A 26477-nucleotide genomic window follows, 5' to 3' on the forward strand; every position below is an offset into this window, starting at 1 on the left:
TGAGGCTCGTGTTCAGCACCGGGTCCTCCGTCTGTGGCGCGGGGAGGCGGGTGGTCAGCGGGCGCGCAGCTAGGGAGGGGAATGGCTGAGGGAGCTGTGAGCTATAGTGTGTAAGACGGAACAACGCCCAACGGGTGTTTGCTGGGAGACGGTATTTGGGCTTGTAGGAGAGGAAGAAAGAAGACGTTCTTAGGGCTCACCTACGTAATCCGCGTGTGTGCTTGAGTTGCTTAAATGATCGAAAATAACAGGTCAGGTGCACATTATAATAGATGTGCACTGCACAGTGCATAGGCATGTTGTTTGACTAAGTTCCTTAAAGTGACCGGGACATGCATAGCGAAAGTTTATCAAATAATGCTACCTACATATCATTTAGAAAGGGCATCAAAGTTCCCACAAAGGTCTGACAACATTGGCAAATTTGATCACACCAACAGTCTCACTAAGTGTGCAGAATTCCGCTACGGGTCCAGAACTCCACTACGGGCGCAGAATTTCTGAGTACCGTCGCTACCGCACGCACTATAGGCGATTGCCACTGGGTAAGTCACTCAAAACGCGTCTTCCACCGCGCACCCACAGCGGCCCCCGGTCCCGGACTCGGCCGACCCAGTGGCCGCCCCTCCCCCGCCCCGCCCCGCCTGCATTCCGGGCGGCGTCACGGCGCCCATCACGGCGCGGAAGCCGTCACGAATGGGCGCTAATCGCCGGCCCGCTGGGAAACCGGCATCTGTCAGGCAAGCGTGCATGTGAGAACGTGGCCCCGGCGGGCCGATCGGTGGGCCGCGCCGCTGTCATTGCCGATGCCCGTCCACTGTGGGAGCCCAATTGCCGGGTATTAACGGACGGTAGGCTCGGTGCCGCGCTCGCCCGGAGACGGGGAATGCCCAGGTGTCGTCCGTCACCCAGCGCCGAAACGGGTGAGAGCCGATACAGCGCCGGTGAGAACAGATACCGGGCCGGTGAGAGCAGATACAGCGCCGGTGAGAGCCGATGTAGCGCCGGTGAGAACAGATAGATATAGCGACGGTGAGAACAGATACAGCGACGGCGAGAGCAGATACAGCGCCAGTGAGAACAGATACAGCGCCGGTGAGAACAGATACTGCGCCGGTGAGAACAGATACTGCGCCGGTGAGAATAGATACAGCGACGGTGAGAACAGATACAGCGACGGTGAGAGCCGATACAGCGCCGGTGTGATACAGATACCGGGCCGGTGAGAGCGCATAGCCGATACCGGGCCGGCGCGGTGAGAGCAGATGCAATGCTGGCCTCAGCAGATGCCGGAGCTTATGTGAGCGGATGCAAAGTGCATATTTCGAGCTAAATGTGACCAGATGCCGAGCTGATGTGACCAAATGTCGAGCCGTGCATTCCAGTGGATAAAATGTGGCTCCTGTTCGGGAATCAGCCGCATAACTGGCGGTCTAAAGGAGCCGCCAATGGCGCCAGTTGTTCAAACAGAATGCAAACATTCTTGGGCTGTTCTGGTGCACAGGGGCTTCCGGGTTTCTTAACATTAAAAAACAAATACAAAGATGGCATTAGCCCGCTCATGACTGGGGGAAGGGCAGAACTGGACGAGTAACTTGTGTCACATTGCCTAAATAAATGGTTTTGAATTTCCGTGAGCATTTTTTGTCGTGATCGATTTCGTGATCGATTTCAAATTTGATATGTCAAGGGCCGACCTTTATCTCTATGCCATATTGTTTTCAAAATGTTTAAAAAGAATATATATTGTTCGCGAGAATCGTTCAGTTCACCCGTTCGATGCGGAAATGTTCGTGCGTGCTCGTGATCGTTGACTCGTTTTCGTACTCGTTCTCTCTCGTCACCCGGAGGACCATAAAGTTATTGTTCATATAAGTAAAAGTCTATTCTTGAATGAAACGGAAACGATTAAAATGCACAAAATACGGCGGTCACAAATGCGGTTCACTGAATCGTTCTCGTAGGGCCACGTCGGCCGCGTCGTACGTAAGGCCACGTCGGCCACGTCGTGCACCGGGCCGTCGCGCACCGGTGGAGTCCAGTCGAAGACTGTCAGGCCCCCGTCCCGTCTCAGCCCTCGTGGTACAGGGACCCGCAGTTGCTACTGTACACATATATTACCAATTTAGAATTGCGCTATTATTTGCTAAGTGCTGGCCATTGGAAAAAGAAAATGTAGCGCAAAGTATGGAGGAATAACACATGTTTGCTCCTAGCACTTATGTTTTGTATAATTCCTCTTACCGCACCAGATATTCTTCCAAAACTACAATCGTGCTATTTTTCCGCGCCGGTTGCCTCCCCAGAGCCCGTCCTTGGTATCGCCTATAGCTTCCGTTCCCGCTACGTGAATGAAAGTCACGTGACTACTACAGGTTTGCGCTCAGTACTAACACACCTAGCCCGAGGGCCGGTCCGTAGCGGGGAGGGGTAGAACGCCAGAGCTCCAGCGCAGTGGAGGTAGTGGTGGCCCGTATCATAAAGAGGCAACCGTAAGCAGAACTACAATTGCCGCAGTATAAGATTATGATCAAGCTTTCTTTAAATGTATTGATTGACAAGAAAGTGCAATGCTTATCCGATATAATAAAACGGTGTCCAAGGCCTTGGAAGAACTATAAAACATATTCAGCAACGTATAAATTTCTGATACAGGCCATGACCTTTCACCTTGCCTCCGGGGAGGACCGCTCAGGAAGCCACATACCGAACGAATCGAGGCCTCGCAGCGCGGCGGCAGAGGAGGTGGATAAACCATCGCCAGATCTTTCGGTTACTTATGTTTCCAGAAAAAGGAGGGGGAGGGTGGAAGATAAGGGCTATTTTAACCCACTCACCAATCATTTCCTTATTAACTTATAGCTTACCGAAAAAACGCAACACAATGGTGGCCGTCACGAGATGAGGCGAAGAGTGCCACACCGGTTTTGAGTAAACTTTAAGCATTGGAATTCAGGCCAGTGATCCTGAAGCATTATTTTATTTTTGTCGTGCATAAGCTGGGATGACGTGGTCCAAGTTAATTGCGAAGAAACGGTTTTAGTTTCAGGACATTTATGAGGCTAGTCGCGCCAAATAGTATACGTTTGTTATAAAATGTCAAATAGAATATTGACGTGCTATCCAGATGATGGAATTTATTTGACACAAGAAGTCAAAAAGTGTCATCGTTAGTCATCCTGCATACCTATAAATCGATTCGTCACCTTGGTTCGAGCTCAATAGTTCTTTTCGTGGATAATCGGTTTCGTTTTTTTTTTTGGGGGGGGGGGGGGACAGTTTATGAGCCAGTAACCACCCTCCCCAGTCCCCCAAAGTCCAAACAACAATTGTTGACAAATACTGTGATGGCCTAAAAAATGCCCTCAATTGTGTAACGTAGGGAAGAATGAGGTAAGTTGAGCCGCTTTTTGTTTTTCGTAAGCTACAGGCTAACTTACTGATCATTTTTTCTGCGTTTACGGGTTGGACGGACAGAGTGGTCATTGCGCATGTAATGGTGGCCAGAAATGTTTCATACCGCTTATTTTTGTACTGAAAGGCTACGTCAAAAATCATCTTGCACGTTGCTCATCTTACCCCATGGGCGGAGTAAGTTGAGACACGTCGTGGGGAAAGTTGAGCATGGATAGAAAAAGCGAACGTCTTCTTTTCCCGGGCGCGGCGAAGAGTGGGCTCTTTTATTTACTCCATGGCATATATACTTATGGCAAAGTTTTTTTCCTCCATCAAAAAGTGACTGTTTTAAGCCTTCCAATAACTCGTCAAGTTTTCTATCACGAAAGAAATCATTTTATCCTTCAGTTAATCTGCAAATCACTTACAACTTGTGTAATCAACAAAGAAAAACAATTTCCTACCATTTTTATTCAGCAGAAACAAGCGCAGCTCAGTTTGGTTTTCGCCAGCGGAGACAACAATGGCTTATCCGGCTCATCTTCCCCTAGGTGAAAATGGCTCATCTTGCCCCACCTGTGGCCATTTTCGATTAATGACACCCGCTAAGGAAAATAATCATGCACCGCAGATAACAACCATCTCATTTTAAAGGCAAAACATGTCTATCAGGGGCGATACCACATGTTACCGGGTGCTGAGCGTGAGAACGTTGCCGTCTCAACGTGAAAGACTGCAGCATCGTAAGCGAACGGCACATGGAAGCTCAAGTCAATTAGCGCCATAGGAGCTGAGAAACATGGGGTGGCTAAACTTGCCCCTTGGCTCATCTTACCTCACTCTCCCCTATTTGGGGCTCTCAGCCTTGATTTGTTAAAGTTATTCGTCTGTTCATTATAAAGATCTGTCAAATTTGCCGTATCATTAAACTTTTATTGAGTTTGTATTTCACACTTATCTAAAATGAACAATTTTGTCACTGGCTTCTTTTTTAACCCTCGCCCGTAAACGGTGTTTTGCCACCTTCGCCCATGCAGGGGGGGGGGTTGGTGCGACCCCCCCTGGCGTTTGAAAACGGAGCGTCGTAGAGCTTAGCGGAAAAAAAATATCATCTCTCTGGTTTTAGTCTGGTTTTATTCGTATTGTTATTGTATTGTCATTCCCTGTGAGAAAAAAGGATAACTCTTCAGTTAGTAACCATAACAGCGAAACGGCTTATTGTAACACAATTCACTGTGTATACGAAACCTACCTAAGATACCAAGGTAAGTAAGGTAAGATACTAAGATACTAAGATACTAAGATACTACAAGGTAAGGTATACTAAGTCCCTAAAGGCTAAAAATAATTATATTTACAACTTTTAAACAGATACAGCTTATACAGCTTGGGCATACAATTTTTTTCTGCATTAAGATAATATTAATTTATCTCCGCAGAATATGGTAAATTAGTGCCATGCTGAAGTTCGCTTTCGGAGCGTCTCCTCCAGGCATTCCACAGCTCTCGTGCCATTTTGGATCACGGAACATGGCTGGGCGCAGGACAGGTCGTCTGCGAGCTTGGACGGACCACGTGACCACCTCCTCCACTCCCCCTCACTCCCGTCCCCTTCCCCAGCAGGGCGTCCGATCTAACCGCGCCCCAGGCAGTCGGCTCGGTCCGACCCTCCCCATGGTCGAGCCACCGCCCGGTGCCGCCTGGGTTTGTGCCGGGTGCAAAACTGGAGCAGTAACTAGCGCCGGAACTAGTAGTCAGCACGACCATCGTCAGATGGCAGGAGTAAATGGAATAAGCGGTTCCAGGTTTCAGAAGGAATGGGGCAGGAAAAGGCGCTGAAAACAATGTTTTGCTGATATAGCCATAAAAAGTTCACTGAATTAGGAGAGCAGCACATCAGTTTAAAGCCCTTCAGATGGTGGTTTTAATAAGCACACAATCATTTCCCAATTCGCCTCCAACGGTGTCACAGGCAAAGAATACGCTGAAATACTAGTGTGTACAGAAGCAACTGCGGGTCCCTGTACACTCGGGGGCAGATTGATGTTCTACAACTCTTTAGCCACCGGGTTCCTATGGCTCAGCATTGGCAGCAGCCGCCTGGTACCGGTAGACTGTGCCGCTTCACTTACTTGTCAAGCGGCACAGCCTACCCACACCGTATGCCACCGGTCTGGGTCGGTGGCTGGAAGGCGATGTGGGCCGCCTGTGACGTCAGCGCAGCGGTGAGGGCCGAGCCCGGAGGCATGGCTCGGGTCGGCGCGGCGCGGCGGCTGGCGAGGGCTGGGGAGTGAGGTGGGGTGGGAGCACGGACCATCGCGCGGCTGAGCGAGTGTAGTAACTTTCGCGTCTCAAGGCGCCAATTATTCTACCTAACAATTGTGCTAAAGCAGTTTAAAATGTCCTATCCCCAAGACAGCGCCTATCATCATACTTGCCATGCACATTACGACACACTTAAACGTGGCATTGGGACAGCCGATAGAATTTTAACAGATAAGTATTAAGGCCTTGATTGAGCTCATTGGTGTCTATTATTTCGCACAGCAATCGTCCAGAGACGTGGGAGCTGGGGGTTTTGGATAGCGCGGCGTCCCAACTTTAAGCAACTCTTACTGTTCCTCTAATATGTGGTCGCAGCCACCAATAGCAAACCGTTCCATCTAGAAACAAATAAGTCGCGCACCTGGAAAGGTTCGAGTCGGGTTTCTCCAACCGGTCACCCTACGACGCTAGCGTGTATCCACTGAGCTGCCGGAACCAGCGACCACCCGCCGCGGTCAAACGCGATCAAATGTCACAATACTGTCATTGGCGGTCAGCGGGTGAATGTCATTTTGTTTTGTGCGGACGAGGACCATTCTCGGTAGCTCAGTGGATGAACGCTCGTGTCGTGAATTGGCCGGTGGGAGAAGCCCGGTTCGAACCCTCCTGAGTGGCTGACTTTTAGGCTCCTAGTTGGAACGGTTTGCTATTGGGGGCTGCGACCACATATTAGAGCAACAGTAATAATCGCTTTAAATTGGGGCGTTGGCTGCGGCACTACTCATAACCCCCAGTTCCCACGTCTCTGGACGATTGCCGTGCGAAACAATAGACACCAATCTGCTCAATCAAGGCCTTAATACTAATGTTATACAAAATATAACTCCGCACCTCGATGCACGAGTGACGTAAGTTCTATCGGCTGTCCCATTGCCACGCTTAAGTGTGTCGTAATGTGCATTGCAAGTATGATGATAGGCGCTGTCTTGGGGATAGGACATTTTAACAACTGCTTTAGCACAATTGTTAGGTAGAATAATTGGCGCCTTGAGACGCGAAAGTTAACTACACTCGCTCAGCCACGCGATGTCCGTGCTCCCACCCCACTTCACTCCCCAGCCCTCGCCAGCCGCCGCGCCGCGCCGACCCGAGCCATGCCTCCGGGCTCGGCCCTCACCGCTGCGCTGACTTCACAGGCGGCCCACATCACCTTCCAGCCACCGACCCAGACCGGTGTCATACGGGTGGGTAGGCTGTGCCGCTTGACAAGTAAGTGAAGCGGCACAGTCTACCGGTACCAGGCGGCTGCTGCCAATGCTGAGCCATAGGAACCCGGTGGATAAAGAGTTGTAGAACATCAATCTGCCCCCGAGTGTACGCACAACACGTGGGTATGAGAACCAGGACAGGGGCCAGATGACACATATGTGAGCGGCGTGGCGCGGCGGACCGACCGCCGCGCTCCGAGCGCCGGCCGTCTTTGCGAAGGTATCCAAAATGCCTATTTGCTCGCTAATATATATATTTAGAGGGCATTATATCTTGAATACCTTTCTGGTGGTCAAAATCCAGAATCTAGAAAAAATCTGAGATAATCAGTATTGTAGCCCCGCTAATCCTACTTCTTGTGCTAGACATTTTGCTGTATGTACTTTCAATACTGTAGGCGTGAGCGTGACAGCTCTCTCCGCAACGCTTTCTTTTTTGTCGAAAATGGAAGAACATGACATCATTCTGATGTCATTTGGGGCCAACCTATCATAGCTTCTAGGAAAAGTTCTGACCACAACGCATAGTACTGATGCCCGTAGGGGTCCTGAAAGTTTCGTGGCGATATCTGCAACGCTTTAGGTGATATCGACAGAAAAAGAGGGGGGCTGTTTCGCCCCCTTCCCCAGCTGGTTAACTCGCGTTTGACTTTCGTACGCTTATTCTAAGATTGCAAGATCGGATTGCAATTTGCAACACACAATGCCCTACTGCCCGCGGCGGGTGCATCAGGTGACTCAGAGACGCCACCCACCGGGAGTCGCTGGGTTTGTATTAGTGCGACCTTGATCCCATGTCGCTGGGCGCCCTGGGAGCGGCCTCCCGCGCCACCCGTGGGCGGCCGCCGACGACACGTGCGCACACCATGCGCCACGTGACGTGGGACACGCGCCGCTCGCCAGCACGGTTAAATCGGGCCTCATGTTTCAGGTATTTTTAGCCGCGTGTCCGAGTGTCGCCGCCGCGTCGGCACCGGCGCTGACAGCCGACCCCGCCCCACTGCACCCCCTAGTGACCCCGCCCCCACCCTGCCGCGGTCACCTCGCCAGGCTCCGCCCCTCCCGAGGCCCCGCCCCCCAATCGCAGCAGAGCCTCCCCGTCGCAGCTCTGAGCAGGCCATTGAGAGCTCTAAACGATCGGTCAGGCTAGGGTAGATCGAATTATGTAGCCTGTAGATATCAAACAGCCTTGAAATATGCCGTTGAAAGACATGATACAAGACCAGTGAAATACGAAACGCACAAGTCCGTAGGGTAAACGATGTTTGAAATGTTGTTGAAGCCCTGTTTAAAAATAAACACCTAAGCCGTGAAACCATGCGATCAATTTCACGAGTTCACTTTTGGGAAACAACTAGCCCATCCAAGAAAAGCCTAAACATGATTGTTGGAGACAAACACCTTACATGTCAAAAGTCATGGAGCATGCAAATAAAAACAGTAAACAGCCCTATAGGTACTTGTAATGCAGGATACAGAGTGAGAGATGGAGATTCTTATGAGGATTTCAAGCATCACTCAGGGATAGAATGGATAAATACCTAAAGCAGACGAATGACCAAGAAGTTTTATCACGCTTCTATTGATGAAAATGGTGGACATTGGATCGTTTTCCCACGCCTGAAAATCGCGAAGGTCATAAGAAAATGTATCGTATAGGTAGGATGCGGGAAGGTAATGTGTACTCACCACGACCAGCAGATCTCCTGAGAACCGTTCCGTTTCTATGTACCACGTGACAGGCATGACAGCCTTCAGCAGCTGAAACACAGCATAACGTGGCTAATAGCAAATGCGTCACGTGATCTCACACGGTGAACGGGTAACATAACGGTGAGGTGCCAGAGAGCGAGAGACTTTGAGAAAACAGGAGACTCTGAACGAGTCTAGCGCAGCCAGACGATCGATCTTGAGTCCATCGATTTTAGAGAAAGCTGCGAAAGCAGCAGCCCGACGCGCTGGCGCATTTAGGTAAGTACTTAAATATATTTAAGTTGCTAATGGCAATAATGCTGTGGCATTCAAACTTTGCGTCTATCGTAGACTGTATTTCTTCACCCTTCAGACATCTCAACGCGCACACCGACCCGTCCTCTCTCTCTCCCGCCCTGCTCTCCACTGCCCGCCCGTCTCCCAATGTCCAGCCGGGCCGCCCGATATACGGGCCGGCGTGTCCCTGCTGCCGCGCACATGTGTGGCCATAGACCTCCATTTATGACCACTTATGACCCGACGCCGACCCTAAGCGACAAGGCTAGAATACAAACTATGTGAACAAACAGAGAGACACATTCCCCCCTGTTCCTAAAGAACACATCTAACTACAGTTTAACTAATGGGGGATGGGAGCGCCGAAGAGTTGCGGCGCACGCCTGCAGCGCAAACCCCTTCTTAGCACGTCACTATAACTATCGATATTATCTACACTTTCCGCTGGCGCTCTACCTTCGTTCACACGGTCGTTTGACAATCCCTCAGTTTCTGTTTTTACAACTTTCACTGTATGGATCCGCTCCTCTGTTCCGGCACCGCCATCCGCCTCAGCTGCTGCTCGAGGGACCGGCTCGGTCTGCTCGGTCGGCGCGACAGCTGGGGTCAGCTCTGACGGCTCCACCGCCGCCGGCGCCTCAATGGCCAGCTGTCCAGGCACATGGGCGGTCGGAACCGGGCAGGCGATCTCCTCTTCCTGCTCATCATCCGTCGAAGCAGCCATTGCGTCGTCACCGTTGTTGGCAAGACGATGACGAATGTTCCGCACGTGCCATGGGACTCCATCCACTTCAATCGTCTGAGCGGATACGACTTTGGTGACAGTGCCCTCCTTTGACACGGCGGTGCACCGATCGCCCCGTTTTCGGACCCACACCGCATCACCGGGCTGATACACACCAGGCTGGCCGGCCGTCTGAGGAGGAGCAGCTGTGTTTCCCTGTGACTGCACGCACAAGTCTCTGCCAGCCTGACGGTAGGCACCATGTATCGGGGCCGTGGTAATATCACGCCCGTCCTTGGGCGTGACATTATATCGGTGCACGGCTTCTGGTACGGTGCATCCCTGACGGGCGGCCATCACTTTGATGGTGCGGTGGTGGCGCTCGATGATGCCATTCCCACCAGGTTCATAGGCCGCGCGATACCTCAGCTCGACGTCCCACCGCACCGCGAACGCCTTCAGCTCTCGACCCTTGAATTCGGTCGCATTATCCATTAGAAGCTCGGCCGGTGCTCCTCGCTCCAAAAACAGAGCCTCGAGTTGTCTGACGATCTCGCTCCCGTCAGAGCGGCGGATCTCACGCCACATGGCGTATCGCGACGGCCCACAGTCAATCACGGTGAGATAGTGTTTTCCGCGGAAATGGGTTACGTCCATTGCCAGCCGCTCCCAGTTGCGCTCGACCGCCAAGGCACCATGCTTCCAGCGCGACGGGGCTGGGTCGATCGACGCACACACCTGACACGATCTAACGATCTGACGAACGGCCGACTTCGTCACGCTCTTTCCCAGCTCTCGGCGCGCATACCACCACGTCCGCCGCACTCCCTGGTGTCCCACACTTTCATGCACCGCCATTATGTCCTCCGGTCGAGCTGTCCTAACGGCCGCCACCACACCTGTCGCCTGCTCGCTTCCGGTTCTGATCCACTCTTTTGGTACTCTCGTGAGCTCGTCTGCACGGTTGGCAGCCGACGGCACGAGCTCCACTGTCACGACGAGGTCGTACTCGCTGGAGAGCTGCTTGAAAACGGCCACCCGCCGCCGAACCAGCATTTCCGACTGTGCCTTCGTTCTCAGTCGGGCACGGCCTGTCAGAGCGTCGGTCAGCCAGCGCTGAACAGTGACAGAGTCTGTGCGGAGGATCACACGCTTGAATCCCCACGCCACCGCCATATTCATACCGTTCAGCGCGGCATCCAGCTCCGATAGGTTTATGTGCATGTCTGAGTCACTGTCAGATCGGAGCCACGCGGCGTCTTCGATAACCTCACCCGTGGTGGGGTCACTTAGCACTACGCCGCGGGCGATGGAGCTGGCATCAGTCCACACCGTCACCGAGTCTCCTGAGACGCACCACTGTCCTCGTGCCGGGTCACACTCTGCCAGCCGCCGGGTCACATCACTGACTTGTTTGCGCAGGTCATCGTCGGTGATCGGTGAGTCCCAATCTTTGGTGACCTTGTTCGCCGCCCTTTTCAGCCAGGCAGCGGCCGGCCGCAGCCACCCGGCGACGGGCACGTGTGAGGTTAGCTGACCCGCCCAGGCGAAGATTGACCGCCTGGTCAGCACCCCGGGTGGCTCAGCTGGTGTCACGCCGTCCCGAGACCATCTCAGTGTGCCGTCACCGCCAGACTGCCGTCTCACTCGGAGCCCCAGCATCCGGGCTCCGGCCTCATCCGCTACCCGTTCCGGTGGCTTACACGAGAGCCCGTATGCGGAAAAATGTTCGGCCACCCGCTCAGCCGAGATGAGCGTCTCGTTGACGAGCAGGTCGTCAGCGTACGGGAGCACTGCTTTTGCGATCTCTGGACTTTGATCCAAAACTTCCCGCACTACCGCTCGCATGATGCCGCTTGCAACGCTGAGACCAAATCCGACCCTTGTCAGACAATGTCGCTGGCCGTCCACGATTACCGTCTGTAGTGTATTGCACTCACACATTCATCACTCGCACTCAAGACTGAACATACAAGAACTAATGTGCCCCGCGCCCTTGCCGACGGCTCGCCGGCGGGCACCCGACTCCGTCTCCCGGCCGGCCCGGGCGCGGCGCCGCGGCGCGGCCGTCCCGGTTACCTGACCCGGCCGGCTAAAGGTCGGATCGGCTCCGGCCGCCGCTGCCAGCCGGCGGGGGGCCCGGGGAGGGGTACTACACTACATTCCCTTCCCCCCGAAGCGCTCATCTCCACCAGCGCCTCGTTGCCCGTCCCGCTCGCGTGCGGTACGGGCCCTCCATGTTTCCGGCGTCCTCGACGTCGACGTTAGAGGCATTCCCGGCAGAGTCGTTCCAGACGTCTCCACCTACGTCGACTTCGGCCGCTCCGCCGTCGCCTGTCTCCACTGCGACGGTCCCAGCGCCGCCTCCGGCGCCGTCAGGAAGCTGTTCAGGCCCGACAGCCTCTCTTCTCTCGGCTGTCTCCACGCCGACAGTCTCGGCGCCGCCGCCGGCGTCGTCAGGAAGCAGATCAGGCTCGTCAGCCTGTTCTCGCCCGCCTCCTCCGGGAACGTCAGGCCGGCGGACAGATGTATGACACGGGGAGAGTCGCTCGGCATGGACTCTGATGCCACCCTCCAGCTCGAACGACACGGGACCACGCTGTGCGGTGACGACACATGGCTTGGAAAACCGAGGTTTTCCCTTGCGCGGCCTTGGCATCAGGCGATAGCGAACGAGATCGCCTACCTTTATGTCGGGCTTCCTTGCCGTTCGGTCATGATACCGCTTCATCTTTCGCTGCTTCTTCCGGACGTGCTGTTGGATGGCGCCGTCACCTCTGCAGTCACTGCTCTGCACCACGGCGTTCTCCAGTGACGTCCGCAGCTGGCGTCCGTGCAGCAGCTCTGACGGGCTGCGTCCCGTCGTGGCGTGCGGCGTCGCCCGGTACACCATCAGGAACTGCTGAACGTGCCGCCGCCTGTCTGCCTTCTGCTGCTCACCTATCTGGATGGCAGACTTCAGACTGCGGTTGAAGCGTTCCACAGCTCCGGAACCTGCTGGATGATACGGGGACACCTTGATGTGTTTGATCCCGTTAGCCTGCAAGAACGATGCAAACCGTGCTGACGTGAAATGGGTTCCATTATCACTCACCAGCTCTTTCGGCCAGCCTTCTCTGGTCGCCACTGACGTCAGGAAGTCAATCACGGCGTCTGTACTTGGCTCTGATACAAACGCCACCTCCGGCCACTTGGAGTAGTAGTCTGTGAGCACTATGCCGTACCTCTGATTTGCCGGACCCTGCATCGGACCAATGAAGTCCACTCCCACCTTGTCCCACGGCGCAGTAGGCAGCGAGACCGGGATGAGAGGCGTCCTGGACGTCTTGGTCGACTTGTCCGCAACAGAGCAGGTGGGACAGTTCTTGACGGCTGTCTCCACCTCGCCGTCCATCCCTGGCCACCAGAAGACTGCGCGCAGACGCTGCTTCGTGCGCACTATCCCGGGATGGCTTTCGTGGGCAACTGTCACCACGCGGGTTCTGAGGGCAGAAGGAACAAGTATCCTCTCACCTCTGAACACCACACCCTTCTCGATGCTCAGCTCGTTCCTGTACCTGAAGTAGGGCTTCAGCACAGGCGGCACCTCCCTCAGTTTCGACGGCCAGCGCTGTGGGATCTGCGAGATCAGCGCCTTGACCTCGTCATCTTCAAGGCCTGCTGCGGCGATATCAGCGCTGCTCACCGCCGGCATCATCTCCTCCAGGGCTGCGACCAGCTGGTCCTCGTCTTCTGCAACCCCATGACTGCCGGGAAGGCGTGAGATGCCATCAGCCTGGTTCAACTTCCCCTCGATGTGCTGAACCTGAAACGCATAGTTCATCAGCTTGACGGCCCAGCGAGACATTCGCATACTGGCCCGACCGATGCCCTTAGCAGACAGCAGAGAGCGAAGGGCAGCGTGGTCCGTCCGCAAAACGAACTCCTTGCCCCACAGGTACTTGTGCCACTTCTGACACGCCCAGACGCATGCCAGGCCCTCTCTGTCAGTTACGCTGTACTTGCGCTGTGCTGCGCTGAGCGTGCTGGAGGCGAATGCCACCACTCTCTCTCCATCTGGGTGGATCTGTGAGAGAACGGCCCCGAGACCAACGTCGCTGGCGTCGGTCGTGACGAACGTCTGCAGACTGGGGTCGAACGGTGCCAGCGCAGACGAGTTCAAGATCGCCGACTTCACATCCTCCAGCGCAGCTGTCATCTCCTCCGTCCATCGGAAGGCTGGGGCGTCTTTCCTCAGCGGCTGCCGCAGAGGTTCTACCCGAGAGCTGAAGTTGGGCACGAACTTGCTGTAGAACGCGAGGGACCCCAGTGCAGCCTGGAGCTCCTTGGTGTTCTGGGGTTGTCCCATGTCTCGAAGACCTTGGACCCGATCTGGTGAGATTTCGATCCCACGCTCCGACACGACGAACCCCAGGAACTCCAGCGACACAACACCTAGCAGACACTTGTCCCTGTTCAGCGTGATGTCGTAGTCCTTCAGCCGCTTCATGACGGTGCTGAGCCTCGCGTCGTGCTCTGCACGGGTGGGTGCTGTGACCAGTACGTCATCCAGGTAGACTTGAACACCAGGGATGCCTTGCAGAACAGTCTCCATGAGCTTCTGGAAACACTGCGGAAGACTTTTGAGCCCAAAGCAGCACCGCTTGTACCTCCAGGTCTGACCCTCATGCACGAAAGCAGTGAGGTTCCTGGACTCCTCGTGCAGCTCCAGTTGATGATAGGCTGACTTCATGTCGAGCTTGGACATCACCTTGGCACCTCGGAGCTTGTCCAGCATCTCCTGCATCGGAGGGATGGGGTAGCCGTTTGCGACAATGGCTTTGTTCACCGCCGTCAGATCGAGACAGATCCTCAGGCCCTCACCTCCTCGCTTCCGGACCACGACAATCGGAGACAACCAGGGCGAAGAGCCACAGGGTACCTTCTCGATGACTCCTTGGGCTTCCAGGGACTCCAGATGGTCACTGACCTCCTGCCTCACAGCGTACGGTAGAGTCCTCAGGTGTGGCGTGCTGGGCACAGCTCCGGGAATCAGACGCACCTTGTGGACGAATCCCTTGATGGCTGGCAGCACCTGATCCTGCTTCACCTGGCAGACGACACTGCCACGGCTCACCGTGACTCCGAGCTGATGCTGGAGATCACGGCCCATGATCGGTACATCACCCACCGCCACGTACAGTTCCGCTGGAACGGAGAGCTGGTCCGGTCCTGTGACGTCAGCTGACATCTTACCCAGCACCTTAATGCCGCTGCCGTTCCACTGGGCGAGCTTACCCGCAGGACGGAGAGGGACGTGACTGAAGAGCTGCCAGTACGTCCTCGCTGGGACGATGCTGACCGCCGAGCCGGTGTCAACCAGCATCCTGACACGCTTCATCTCAATGAAGGCATCATAGTACGGGCACGACACTGTCTGAACGACCGGACATACGTCATCCTTAGCAGACACGGACAAAATCTGCACATTGTCAACAGCACCGGTCTTGTTAGAACGAGGACAACACTTGCTTAAGTGTCCGACAGTGTTACACTTGAAACATTTCAGGTTCCTCGCTCTGCACTCCTTGTCATTTGCCCAGTGACCCGGTCGACCACAGGCACGACACGTACCTGACTTCTTCACAGGAGGCTGACGCTGCGTCTGCTTACGCGCTGAGTCACTGCGGCTCGTGCTGCGCCGCTGCCCAGTATACGCCACCTCCACCGCAGGAGCTGAAGGTGAAGTCGCACCGGCAGATGAGTCGTGCAGTAGAGCTTTTCGCTGCAAGCCCCGATCGTGGGCCTCGGCCACAGCCTCTAGCTTGGAATGAGATAGGTCATCAATCATTATCAGCTTGTCACGAAGCTGGTCAGAGCGACAACCCTCGATAAACTGATCACGTAGTATGTCGTCAGTCAGGGCACCATAACTGCAACAGGCCACTGCCTCGCGGAGGTTGGCCAGGAAAATCACGCATGACTCATCAGGGCCTTGGGTGCATTTCCGGAATTTCAAGCGAGCAGAGCGAACATCAGAATCGCTCTCAAACAGTTTCTTGAAAACAGCTACAGCAGCATCGAACTGAGACACAATTGCAGCACCAGCGCCGCCGGCGTCAGTGTCACTTACTCCAGGTTCGATGTTCTCCTGCTTGGTAGCTGAAGCAGCAGCTCGGTAGAGTCGACGTGCCTCCGCTCCGACTGCTGTCAACAGGAACGCTGTCCGACGACCGTCCGTCCAGTCCAACCACCCGCTGGCCTCAGCGAAGACCAGGAAGTCCTCGTACCATTGTCGCCAGCTCCCAGGACGCTGTCCCGGCCGCGACAGGAACTCCGGTGGCGCCGGTGACTGGAACATGTCGTCTTGAATGCAGTCCGCTTATCTCAGCCTCTTGTCGCCACTTCAGTCGGTGACACACCAGGGAAATAAGCTAAAATTAGAGCGCTCTATTTATTGCTCCCGCTACTTCACCGTCTCCCATAGGGTCCTGTGTTGAGCTGGTGTCGAGGCTCTAAAAATGACGCCGATTTTTGCACCCTTCTCACGAAAACCGCTCGGACCGCCTGGAAACCAATTGTTCCGCTCTAAAAATTTCATGATCGACGGGAAAATGAATGAGGAAAAGATTGGTCCTGAAATAATTCTGAACTCCCTGTAGAACATATCGAAATATGGCTGCAAACTAGGAGCATGTCAAAATCGACAAAACAATACACATAAACTTACCGGGATTTTTTTATTTTCCATGCATCTGTGTGTGAAATCAGTCGGTTTTTCGGAAAGATCATCTTCTGTTTAATAAATAATTCCACAATTGCAATCGAGAAAAAAAAACATTTCCGCTGTGACAGCAGTTTTGGCATTGTGCCAGTTGGTGCCAGTGGTGTCGCGTGCGCGGTGCTGCGTGGTCGTCGGGACGGAGTTGTGAGTATTTTCGGTGTTTTAAATGGTTGATGGCCATTTGAACCAGCTTCATATTATTTCCTACAAATTTTTGCATCAAATTATTGCTTTGAAAGACCATTGAAACCCCTTATCTCTTCATGAAGCACGATCATATTCATCGTCGACGAAAATGGCGCGGGACTCCATGTGCATTCCGATCGAAATAAATCGTAATTTAAATAATATTCGATGATAAGTATCATATTCTAGTGACACATTTTCATAAAAATAAGGCATAAACTTTGCAAGGAAGTCAACATTGGATAATTGAATTCTTATTTTTCTCACATATCCTTGTAGTAGTCAAATGGCTCAATTGTTAGATAGATGTAAGTATATGTTTTGGCTTGATGTTTGCTGTGAAACCACCCAGCCACTTGCTGGTTGAGTGATTTTCTGATAATTACCTGATAATCATTTCTCCTTTTCCTTAAAAGAAACTAAAATTCCTTTCAAAGTAATCCATTTTAAGGAAAGGCGGCCTGCTCATTGGCATTTCATGTTCTTGTTTTGTTATTGCTGGCAGTATTTTGATACAATAATGCAATATGAATTTTTTGCAATAATAAAACCTAAGACTAACTTAGTTAATGCGTCAATCAAACACCCAACAGAAAGATTGAGTCCTTGTGACGTGAAGTAGAATATTCTATGAATGTGTTATGTAGAATATGCCAAATATTAAATTAATTATTATTTGATACCAATAGCTGAGCAGGTGAATTATGCCACAATATAATTTCATTTTCTGGTTTTGAAATAGCCAGCAGTATTTTACTTCAACAAATGTAATATACATGGAATACATGTTGTTATGTTACCTATGTTAAAAGTTTAATAACAGCCAACAGAAGGAGCTGTTTCAGCAGATAATGTTTGTACCTTATGCATTACCTTTCTTTTCTGCAGGACCATGCTTCCACTGGGTGGTCGACATTTGCCTCCTGAAGAAGTTGAGCAACATGAAGACCACCAGATGAGGTGTCTGCAGTTCATGTGGAACTCTGCAGACTACAAGTGTTATGCCAACCACAACCAAAGTGCTGTGATCATGGAGGCATGAACCTCATGACAACACTTCAGATTTGCAGTTGAACCAAAGTGTGATTCAAACCACCTGTGGCATCTCACTCAATGTGTGAACAGTGTGATTATTGTGCAGTGTTCAGCTGCAACTAAGACATTTATTAGTGACTTGTTTTGCAATTAGCCACCAAAAGCATTTTTTTGGCTGGCTGCTGTAATTTGTTGTGCACTGTGCAATAGTGGTAGTGTTTTGTCACTTGTCAAGTTGTCAGTTGTGCATGTTGCATGTTTCTCTTCCCTCGGCCCTCATTATCAGTTAAGTGGTGAATTGGCATCACTCAGTCTCCCCAGATCTCCATTGACTGTCTGTCAACCACCTAACTTGAGATGGTATTTGCTAATAGTGTCAGAAAAGAAGTGATTGTAGACATTTTTAGGAATATGAGCTCCGTTTCATGCGTGTTCCAGTGGTCATTTTGTCACATGTCCCATAGTGTAATAAATGGAAACTGTTGTTCCCTTTTGAAGGTACTCGCGGATGCAGAAAGCGTTGGGCCTAATTATTAAACGCACCCTCCTATCAGCGACGCACGAAATCGACAAATATCATCCTTTTTAGAACAGGAGGAAACGAAAACTTGTGAACATAGCTGTACCTACAACAGTGCATAAGGAATTGAAATTCTGGGAGTTTTTGAAATTCGGAGAAACTCAAGTTGTCGACAGGTATGCCCCCTTGCACGTCAAAGACCGCCTAAAAAACAAACGTCTACAAATGAAGGCAGTATTCGTATGTTCGTTGTAATTGCAGCAGCCTAGCAACATGTATTGCGGTCCGATTGCGAATTACACTCGTGCTCAAAAACTATGCCGGTAACTGCCAATGCACTTAGTCATAGGTGAGGAGAGGAAGGGTTATGTCATATGTCAACATCATAGAAATGGCTTCATCTGAGCTGGGCCTATTGTAGTTGTACATAATTCAACCAATCTATGCATTTCGTTTCTTGCAATCTACTCATGCTTTCACTCCAGTTTCAGAGTAATCATTCCATATTGTACGTCTTAAGATATTGATTTCTATGGCGGTTTGCAATTACTAGCCACGTCTCACCTCAGTTTGGTGGCCCCGCATCGGCCCACTCGGCCGCTCTAAAATTGACTTACGGAGGAGGATGGTGGCTTTTATTTTAGCTTCTCCGCCGACTGCGGGGAGCGCCGTCGCCGAGGTAGGAGCAATAAGTAGCTTATGTTTGGGACTAATTTCCACGCTTAATTAACATTTTAATGTTATTTTAATTAATTCATGTTAATCTTTGACGCATTCTCTTTCTATTGATACCATCCACCGGTCTGAGAATTACTGCCTTGCTGCGTAAGGGCCGATAAAAGATCACGTTTTTAGGGGTATCTCTTCAACATGGGACAGGAGCAATAAATAGAGCGCTCTTATTTTAGCTTATTTCCCTGGTGTGTCACCGACTGACTTGTAGTGTATTGCACTCACACATTCATCACTCGCACTCAAGACTGAACATACAAGAACTAATGTGCCCCGCGCCCTTGCCGACGGCTCGCCGGCGGGCACCCGACTCCGTCTCCCGGCCGGCCCGGGCGCGGCGCCGCGGCGCGGCCGTCCCGGTTACCTGACCCGGCCGGCTAAAGGTCGGATCGGCTCCGGCCGCCGCTGCCAGCCGGCGGGGGGCCCGGGGAGGGGTACTACACTACACCGTCTGAAACGGCCACAGCTCCTGGGCCACGTGCAGCTGCAGAAACGCCTTCTTCAGGTCGATGACGGCCACATCGTCGCCGTGTTGCCGCCACTTGCGGAGCTGGTCGCGGCACACATCAGCTTCAGCCGTATGAGCCACCAGGTGCTCATTCAGTTCACGGTAGTCGAGCACCGGCCTGACCTTGTCCTTGGCTTCCTGGGTGACCGCCATGAGCGGAATTAGGCCACGCACCGGCCCGTGTTCCTGCTCATTGTACGGTTGCAGCCACCCTTCCTCGATCCACAGCCGTAACTCTGCGTCGAACCGCTCCTGCGACTCTGCCGGCACGCGATATTGCGGCACAGTATTCTTGAGTTGTTTTGGCTCCTTTCCGTCGGCCCACTTCCACCAAACTGTCCACTTTCCGTCGCTGAACTTAGCCACAAAATCAGCCGTCTCGATCTGTCTGTCCACTGGACCACGCCCCTGAGACACCGCTGCCGACATACCGCTCGATTCTGCCTTTACACCGGCGCACCCCGAACGCTCCCCCCTCACCACTTTACCACCAAAACGCACCTCTCCACCACTCACAAACACACCACCCAGCGCCTCTAACCCGGTCATGCCCAACAGCACGTCAACACCCAACAACCTTTCCGCCACTACCACAGCACGGACCACCGCCCGCCGGCCTTGTGCCTCCAGCAGCACCTCTGCACTCCCGCTGCATCGCACGACACTCCCATTCACCGCGGTCAAGTTTGTCTCACATCGATCCCATTTATCGACACAACCCGCGAACACCACGGTCTCCTCGCAGCCCGTGTCCACCAGCGCGTGACACGGTCGCCCGTCGAGCAGCATCTGGATTACCGGCGCTCTGCTGCCGGCTCGGTGGACGGCGGAGGAGGTGCTGGCGCTGATGCAGCTCCCCCGCCGCAGCCGTTTGGGCACATCCGGGCGATATGACCTGGGCGACCACATATCCAGCATCTGATCGGAGCCGGCCGGCGACTTGACCTTGAAATGTCACGTGATGGCCCACTCGCCGCCGCCGCCGCCGCCCCCGCCGCCGCCGCCGCCGCCGCCGAAATAGCTTGTGGCATTCAAACTTTGCGTCTATCGTAGACTGTATTTCTTCACCCTTCAGACATCTCAACGCGCACACCGACCCGTCCTCTCTCTCTCCCGCCCTGCTCTCCACTGCCCGCCCGTCTCCCAATGTCCAGCCGGGCCGCCCGATATACGGGCCGGCGTGTCCCTGCTGCCGCGCACATGTGTGGCCATAGACCTCCATTTATGACCACTTATGACCCGACGCCGACCCTAAGCGACAAGGCTAGAATACAAACTATGTGAACAAACAGAGAGACACAAATGCATACATTGCTATGCAAGTGCTCAGATATCAAACTAAGCAAGGTAACGCACAGGTAGGGTGAATGTTCCGATTAGCGACCACTTAGACTTGAAGCTCGATGTAGCACAGAGTATCAGTTCGTTTGTACTGCGAAAGTTTTTTATTATTGTTTGAACATTTTTCTACACACATTTACGTACAGGTACTCTTAGCTTGCACGTACCTTTACCAATAACATAACGCCAGAATTTGAGATCTCGTAGCCCCTTGCAAAAACGTAAATAGGGAAGTTGTTCGCTTTTTGCGTCCCATGTTGTTGGTAGTGTGAATGAGGCATTGGTTCAATGATTCCATTCGGACATTTATTCGGAATTAATATGTATGAGATAACAAAGCTTTTAAGCACGGAATAACCTGAAGTGGTAGGGGAGAGTGGGGTAAGATGCCCAGGGTGGGAAAGACGCCCCACCCCCTCTAGCGGCGAAACAAAGAACCAATAACGTCAGAATTTGATATTTCGCAGCCCCTTGCAAAAAAAAGAAATGTAAATAGGGAAGCTGTTCGCTTTTTGCGTCCTATGTTTTTTATAGGTTGAATGCGGCATTAATTCAATAATTCCCTTCGGGCATTTATTCGGAATTAATATGTATGAGATAAGGAAGTTTTATTTTTTCCAAAACACGTAATAACCTGAAATGACACCACAAATGATTCCTAACCAGTTGTCTCCCGCTCTTCATTTTACGAAGTGGGCATAAAAGTTGCAGTCAATCAGTTGCTAAGCTGATGCGTTTAAATGGTGCCTATTGCAGGCACGGCTAACCGTGAACTTCAATAAAATTAAAAAGTTCCTTAAGATAAATTATCTCAATGTATGCACTTCTCATAAATATTTAACGAGTATATTCAAGTTGATGATTTGCCCGGTGCTCACGTACCTAACCACCGACAAAAAGCGAGCATAAGCGGTACAATACCTACAAAGTGGTGAATTAATATCTGCATACATTGATCCAACATGGTCTAAACTATTTTTATATTTGAACAATAATGTTTTTCATCAACGCCTTCCTCATTCAGACACGTTGTCCCGATATAAAACAACAGTGCTTGCCTTGGTAATTTATTTTCCTGATTTTCCATTCTTTCCATATTTTTTTTGCCCTTTTTGCGCCAAACGGCCAGGATCGGTCAGCATAATATCTTACCAGACTATAGGTAGGCACTTACTCTCCACAGGATAACACTTTTCTAATGACCCTGAGAATGATGACGGTGTGACTTACGGCGGCGCGAACGCATTTCACTTGGAAAGCCTATCGCTGATCAGCATAAGCACGAGCGTGCTTCGCGAATGGACAGGGTTGCATCAACCAGCACACTATCCTTAATCGTATATGGGCGTTGCGCCGTCCACGTTTGCCCCAAAGTTCAATGGTGCCGCCCCAAAGCGCCGACGCCGGGCGAAGAAGCGCTCCATTTCGTCAGGTGGCCATTCACATATCCGGTCAGGTGGGAGCTCTGACGTCAGATGGCGTGTGATGACGTCACTCAGAGGCTCCAAGTCCAGCGCTGTCCAGCCGGCACGTCGTTTGTGTTTATTCACCTCGCTAGGCTTCCGTCGGTGGGTCGTCAGCAGCGGATAGAAAAATAAACCGCCTTTCTAAATCGCCGTGGCATCCACGACAAATGCACCACGGAGATGTTGTGTTGACACAAGGGAGTTAAGAGCCAATCGGAACTAAGCCTTTGGAATTCCACGATCGTCAAAATAGCAACTACGAATTTTGTTTGGAAGAGACAACGAGGTAGCACACGAAGTCACACAATCGTCGATATTGTTTATACCTACTTTGATGCAGCACTGGCGCCAAGTAAGGAAGGACAGTAGATTGCAATGCCAGCCAGGCACGAGGTAAGGTACCGTGTGACAGGTGACAGCTGCTTCTATAGATGTCACCCTTATACTTGAACACACGCGGGATGCAGAAATAAATCGGGATATTCTGCATATCGTCATGTCACAATTAATTCCGGTACGAGCGGATTTCGGATGGACAGCTATAAACAATATTAAAATGCGGATAATTATTGGAGAGGAAAAATCATTTATACAGCTGGATGACAATTGTTTGTGACTTATATATTTATACCTATAATGGACATCAATAGGACTTAAATTCGAGGTAACTGTATATCCGAAGATTTGGCCCGCATGATTTTTGTTTGCGGCCATTACGTTTCTTCCTTACATCCGGGCATGAGCGCTCGTTGACTCAGTTGCTGGTACTGGAATGCCACATCCCCATCAATACATCTTCAGCGGCGCGACCGGGGCCGCCTTTGACCCTGCCGTCGCCGAGTGGCATCAAACGCCGGCCGGCCGGGCCAAGAGGCGGGGGCGGCGCGGCCAATGCGGCGCGCTCGCCCGGGCCGCGCCGCGCCGGCCGTCCTGCGCCATCAACTATTTGTGACCGTGAGTCAGCCCCGGGGGTCTGTTTTAGCACCGACCGGGACTGGGTGCCGCCGAGTCCATTGTGGCCACTCCAGAAATACCCGGCCGTTCGCATCCCCCGCATTCCGGGCGTCGCAGAGAAATAGTTTGGCAGGCGCACCGGCTGCCACCGTGCAATAAATCAGTTCGCCCGGCCTGATACCGTCGGATAAATAATCTGCGGGGTTTAGCTCAGCTGGAACTGCCACTTTATTAAGCCGAGTCCAGCGTCATCGTCCAGTATAAAATTATATATCAGCTCTGACGTCATGGGATATTCTCATCAGGCTCATGACATAAAGAACTTGGGAAATGTCCGCCGTGATACTTGAGAACTAGATGCCGCTGCTAAGCAACCTAAAACATGTGCTCCCTTATATGCAATCCGGTACGTACATTGAATTGGAATATGCATCATATTATTTTCTGGAAATGAATGAGTAGGTAAACGAGCGTCCATGCAGTAGGTGTCTACCGAAGTAGAAAATATTTAAAGGTGATACCCACGTTTTCATCAAAGCCGTTTGAAAAGATATACGGAACATACCAGCTGGTTGTATAAAAGCAACCAGCTGCCTCCATTTTAAAAAGTCAAAGGCCAGATCCATTCACGCTCGCACACTTTAAATCCCAAGAGCAAAAGGAGCATGGCTAGGTTGCGTCCTTCCATTTCTGACACAGGTCGCAAAGAGACGCGTTTTCAATTGCGTGTTCAATGCGCAGCCGAAAGTCCAGTAAAACCCGTCGTAACCATCCACGGGATAACTGCTGGGTCCTAGCCGTGCTACCGGTGGAAACGGCATCAGGACGGCGGCAGAGGGTCGTTCCACCGATGCCATGGTGACGTCTCTGCCGCTGGACCACGGCGCTTGCCGCCCGCTCTCTCCTCACTCGCTCTCCGCGCCCGTGTGCGGTCGGTCGGCCGGGCGGCTCTGGGGCGGCTCTGTCGTCCACGCAGCGGCGGCACGACCTGGGCCGGGCCGAGCGACGGTCACCGGCCGCGCTGCTGGCACCGAGCCAGGTGACTGCCGCCGCCCGCGCCGCCGAGATGACGCGCATAGAAACGTGTCGCGCCCGGCGACCGCCATGTTTTATATTGATATTTAGCTTTAATGACGGCGCTTACTCACGGTGCCTGACTATGTCAACTCTGCCAAGGACCTTGGAGTTATTTTCATTGCCGGACGGTGGCTATTTTAGGAGGGGACCGCCGGCCCCACCTTTCTCCTCCATATTGCAACACGACAGGAGAAAATACGCCCGATTTCTTCACCGACTCAAAGTGGGCTAACAGCGGCCAATCAAGATAGCTCTACTGGGCTGCATGCCTGCAACGTTGCATTTTTAGATTGTTTGGTTTCAGTGACCCCTCTCCCTTGATCGGCCATATTTTCAATTGAAGCCCTGGGTTTACTTACCAGCGTGATGTTGGCTGAAATCTTCTGCCTGAAACACAAATAAAACTTTGTTAGCCGCTGAAACCGTTCGCCAAAAGTCAGCTATGACCTTCCTTGCTGCTGCTTCAGAGGCTCCCAAATCGTGGCCTTTTCGCACAGTATAACGGACCGATCTCACACATTTAGATGACCGTTGCGGGCGCGAGGAGCGTATAGGGAGGTCATCGGCGTTACATCAGAAGACGGGCTACCTCCGCCCACGCGCGCCGCCACCGGTATCGGCAGGGCTGCGGACTCCTGAGGGTTCAGGGCCACTGCGGGCACAGTCGATGGACCGAGTAAACGGCTGTGGAGGAGAGGCTCCCACGGTACACCGGCGTCCTCCCGACACAGACCCCCGACCGTCGGGGTTCTACGCAGTGACCACAGGCTCTGTCACCGTCTTGGGCGGTGTGTATTGCATACGCATTGATAGTTGGGCTATAATGGAGCATTATTAGCGTAATGAGGAACCTACCTCTGATGCGGATACCGGAAGCAATAATTAATGGCGTGTTCTTTCGTCATCCCGCCGAGGTAATATAGCCCCACCGCACACCGCAGTGCGGTCTCTAACACGGTACCGCAGCCTTCGCGGCATGTCGCGCACGGCGGCATGGGACATTCCTCGGCTTCGGTGCACAATGGCCTATCCGTCCGAGAGATCAGCGGCGCCTCAGCTGCATTCGAAACAAGCAGCCGCGACAGCCGCCCAGAGCGCCGGATGCGCAGTCCAGGCATCGGCTAAAGGCACTGGTCTGGGGCCTCAGAGATTCCGGTAGCTATATTTAAATATCATTCAAAATAAGAATAACAGAATCCATGAATATTTCCACTAGTCTGGGTAGTTGAAAAATACCACCATTCAGGAGACATCAAGGCCACGAACATGCCGATAGGTTTTAAGCAAACTTGTTTGAGATGCTTTTTAAATGGCGAGGTGAGACTCACGTGCTGTTGACGGGCGCCAGCTGGATGGTGACGTCACTGTCGCCGAAACTGCGCCCCTGCTCGGCCACCTCAATGACGTACACGTCTCTGTGGACAGTCAGAGGTCACCAGAGGTCACCAGATGTCACCACAGGTCACCAGAGGTCATCAGAGGTGGTCACAGCTTAGCTGCAGCGGAATGTTCGGCACTATGTTGCTTTATCACGTAATTTAATAAGAAAAAATATTATACCGAGGCCGAGGGAGCCTTCGATTATTTATCCCAGACCTATATCAGCTGGTAAGCGAAGAATATCACAGAGAAACGTTTGAGATTGATGTTGTTGCAAATGCACATACAAATTGATGGCTTTGGCTACGTTAGTTCGCGGTAATGTAGTTAAGCGAGGTTCGTTGACACTCAACAGTTACACCCATAGCGTGTCGTCTATAAGCCAGCCTATAGCATATAAGCTGGATCACACGATGCTTTTCGTGTAAACAAAAACTTTACATCCTGAATGTTCGGTATTAACCTGCACGAACAAACCCAGGGATTATTTTCCAAGCCTGGTAAGCACTGAGCAGCTAAATGTGTTCAAAAGCGTAGTTTCACGTTCGCCACTCCGGGATGCCAAGTAAACCCATCGATAAGGTCCATGGGGCCAAAACATCATGTAAGTACCATTTCCGAAGCTCTAATGCAGCACGGGCTAGTCAACCATGCCATTTATTTACATGGAAAAAAATATAATCAAAGGCGCCTCTGTATGTTGCCCATACGGTCTTAATCCGCGCCGGGCCGTGGGCGTGGTGTCTAAACATGGCTCCCGGGCCACGAAACGACACGTAGTGAGCGGCCTCGAAAGAGCGTCGAAAATGGTGAAGGAAGAACGCAAGTCAATTTTTGGTCAGACCAAAGGTAAGGTCACCAGAGGCCATCAAA

General features: G+C 52.3%; 2 protein-coding genes across 2 annotated transcripts in view; both read right to left on the bottom strand.

The window, feature by feature from the left end:
- Positions 1–26477, bottom strand: part of LOC122386093 (transforming growth factor beta receptor type 3-like) — a 109973-nt gene that overhangs the window by 11495 nt on the left and 72001 nt on the right. The window contains exons 8-11 of the mRNA XM_043374916.1: positions 25553–25639; positions 24584–24611; positions 8619–8690; positions 1–31 (exon numbers count right to left, since the gene is read on the bottom strand). The exon at positions 1–31 is cut by the window's left edge and continues 186 nt beyond it. Coding sequence (XP_043230851.1) covers positions 1–31; positions 8619–8690; positions 24584–24611; positions 25553–25639 — 218 coding nt within the window. The remainder of the gene's footprint in view (positions 32–8618; positions 8691–24583; positions 24612–25552; positions 25640–26477) is intronic.
- LOC122386090 (uncharacterized protein K02A2.6-like) lies at positions 11569–19166 on the bottom strand. Its single transcript, XM_043374910.1, has 2 exons — positions 19084–19166; positions 11569–16026 (listed from the first exon to the last, which is right to left on the bottom strand). The coding sequence occupies exon 2, from the start codon at positions 15980–15982 to the stop codon at positions 11825–11827; it is 4158 nt and encodes a 1385-aa protein (XP_043230845.1). The 5' UTR covers positions 15983–16026; positions 19084–19166; the 3' UTR covers positions 11569–11824.

This window comes from Amphibalanus amphitrite, unplaced genomic scaffold (genome assembly GCF_019059575.1).
Source record: "Amphibalanus amphitrite isolate SeventyFive unplaced genomic scaffold, NRLGWU_Aamphi_draft 000240F_arrow, whole genome shotgun sequence".
Classification (NCBI taxonomy): domain Eukaryota; kingdom Metazoa; phylum Arthropoda; class Thecostraca; order Balanomorpha; family Balanidae; genus Amphibalanus; species Amphibalanus amphitrite.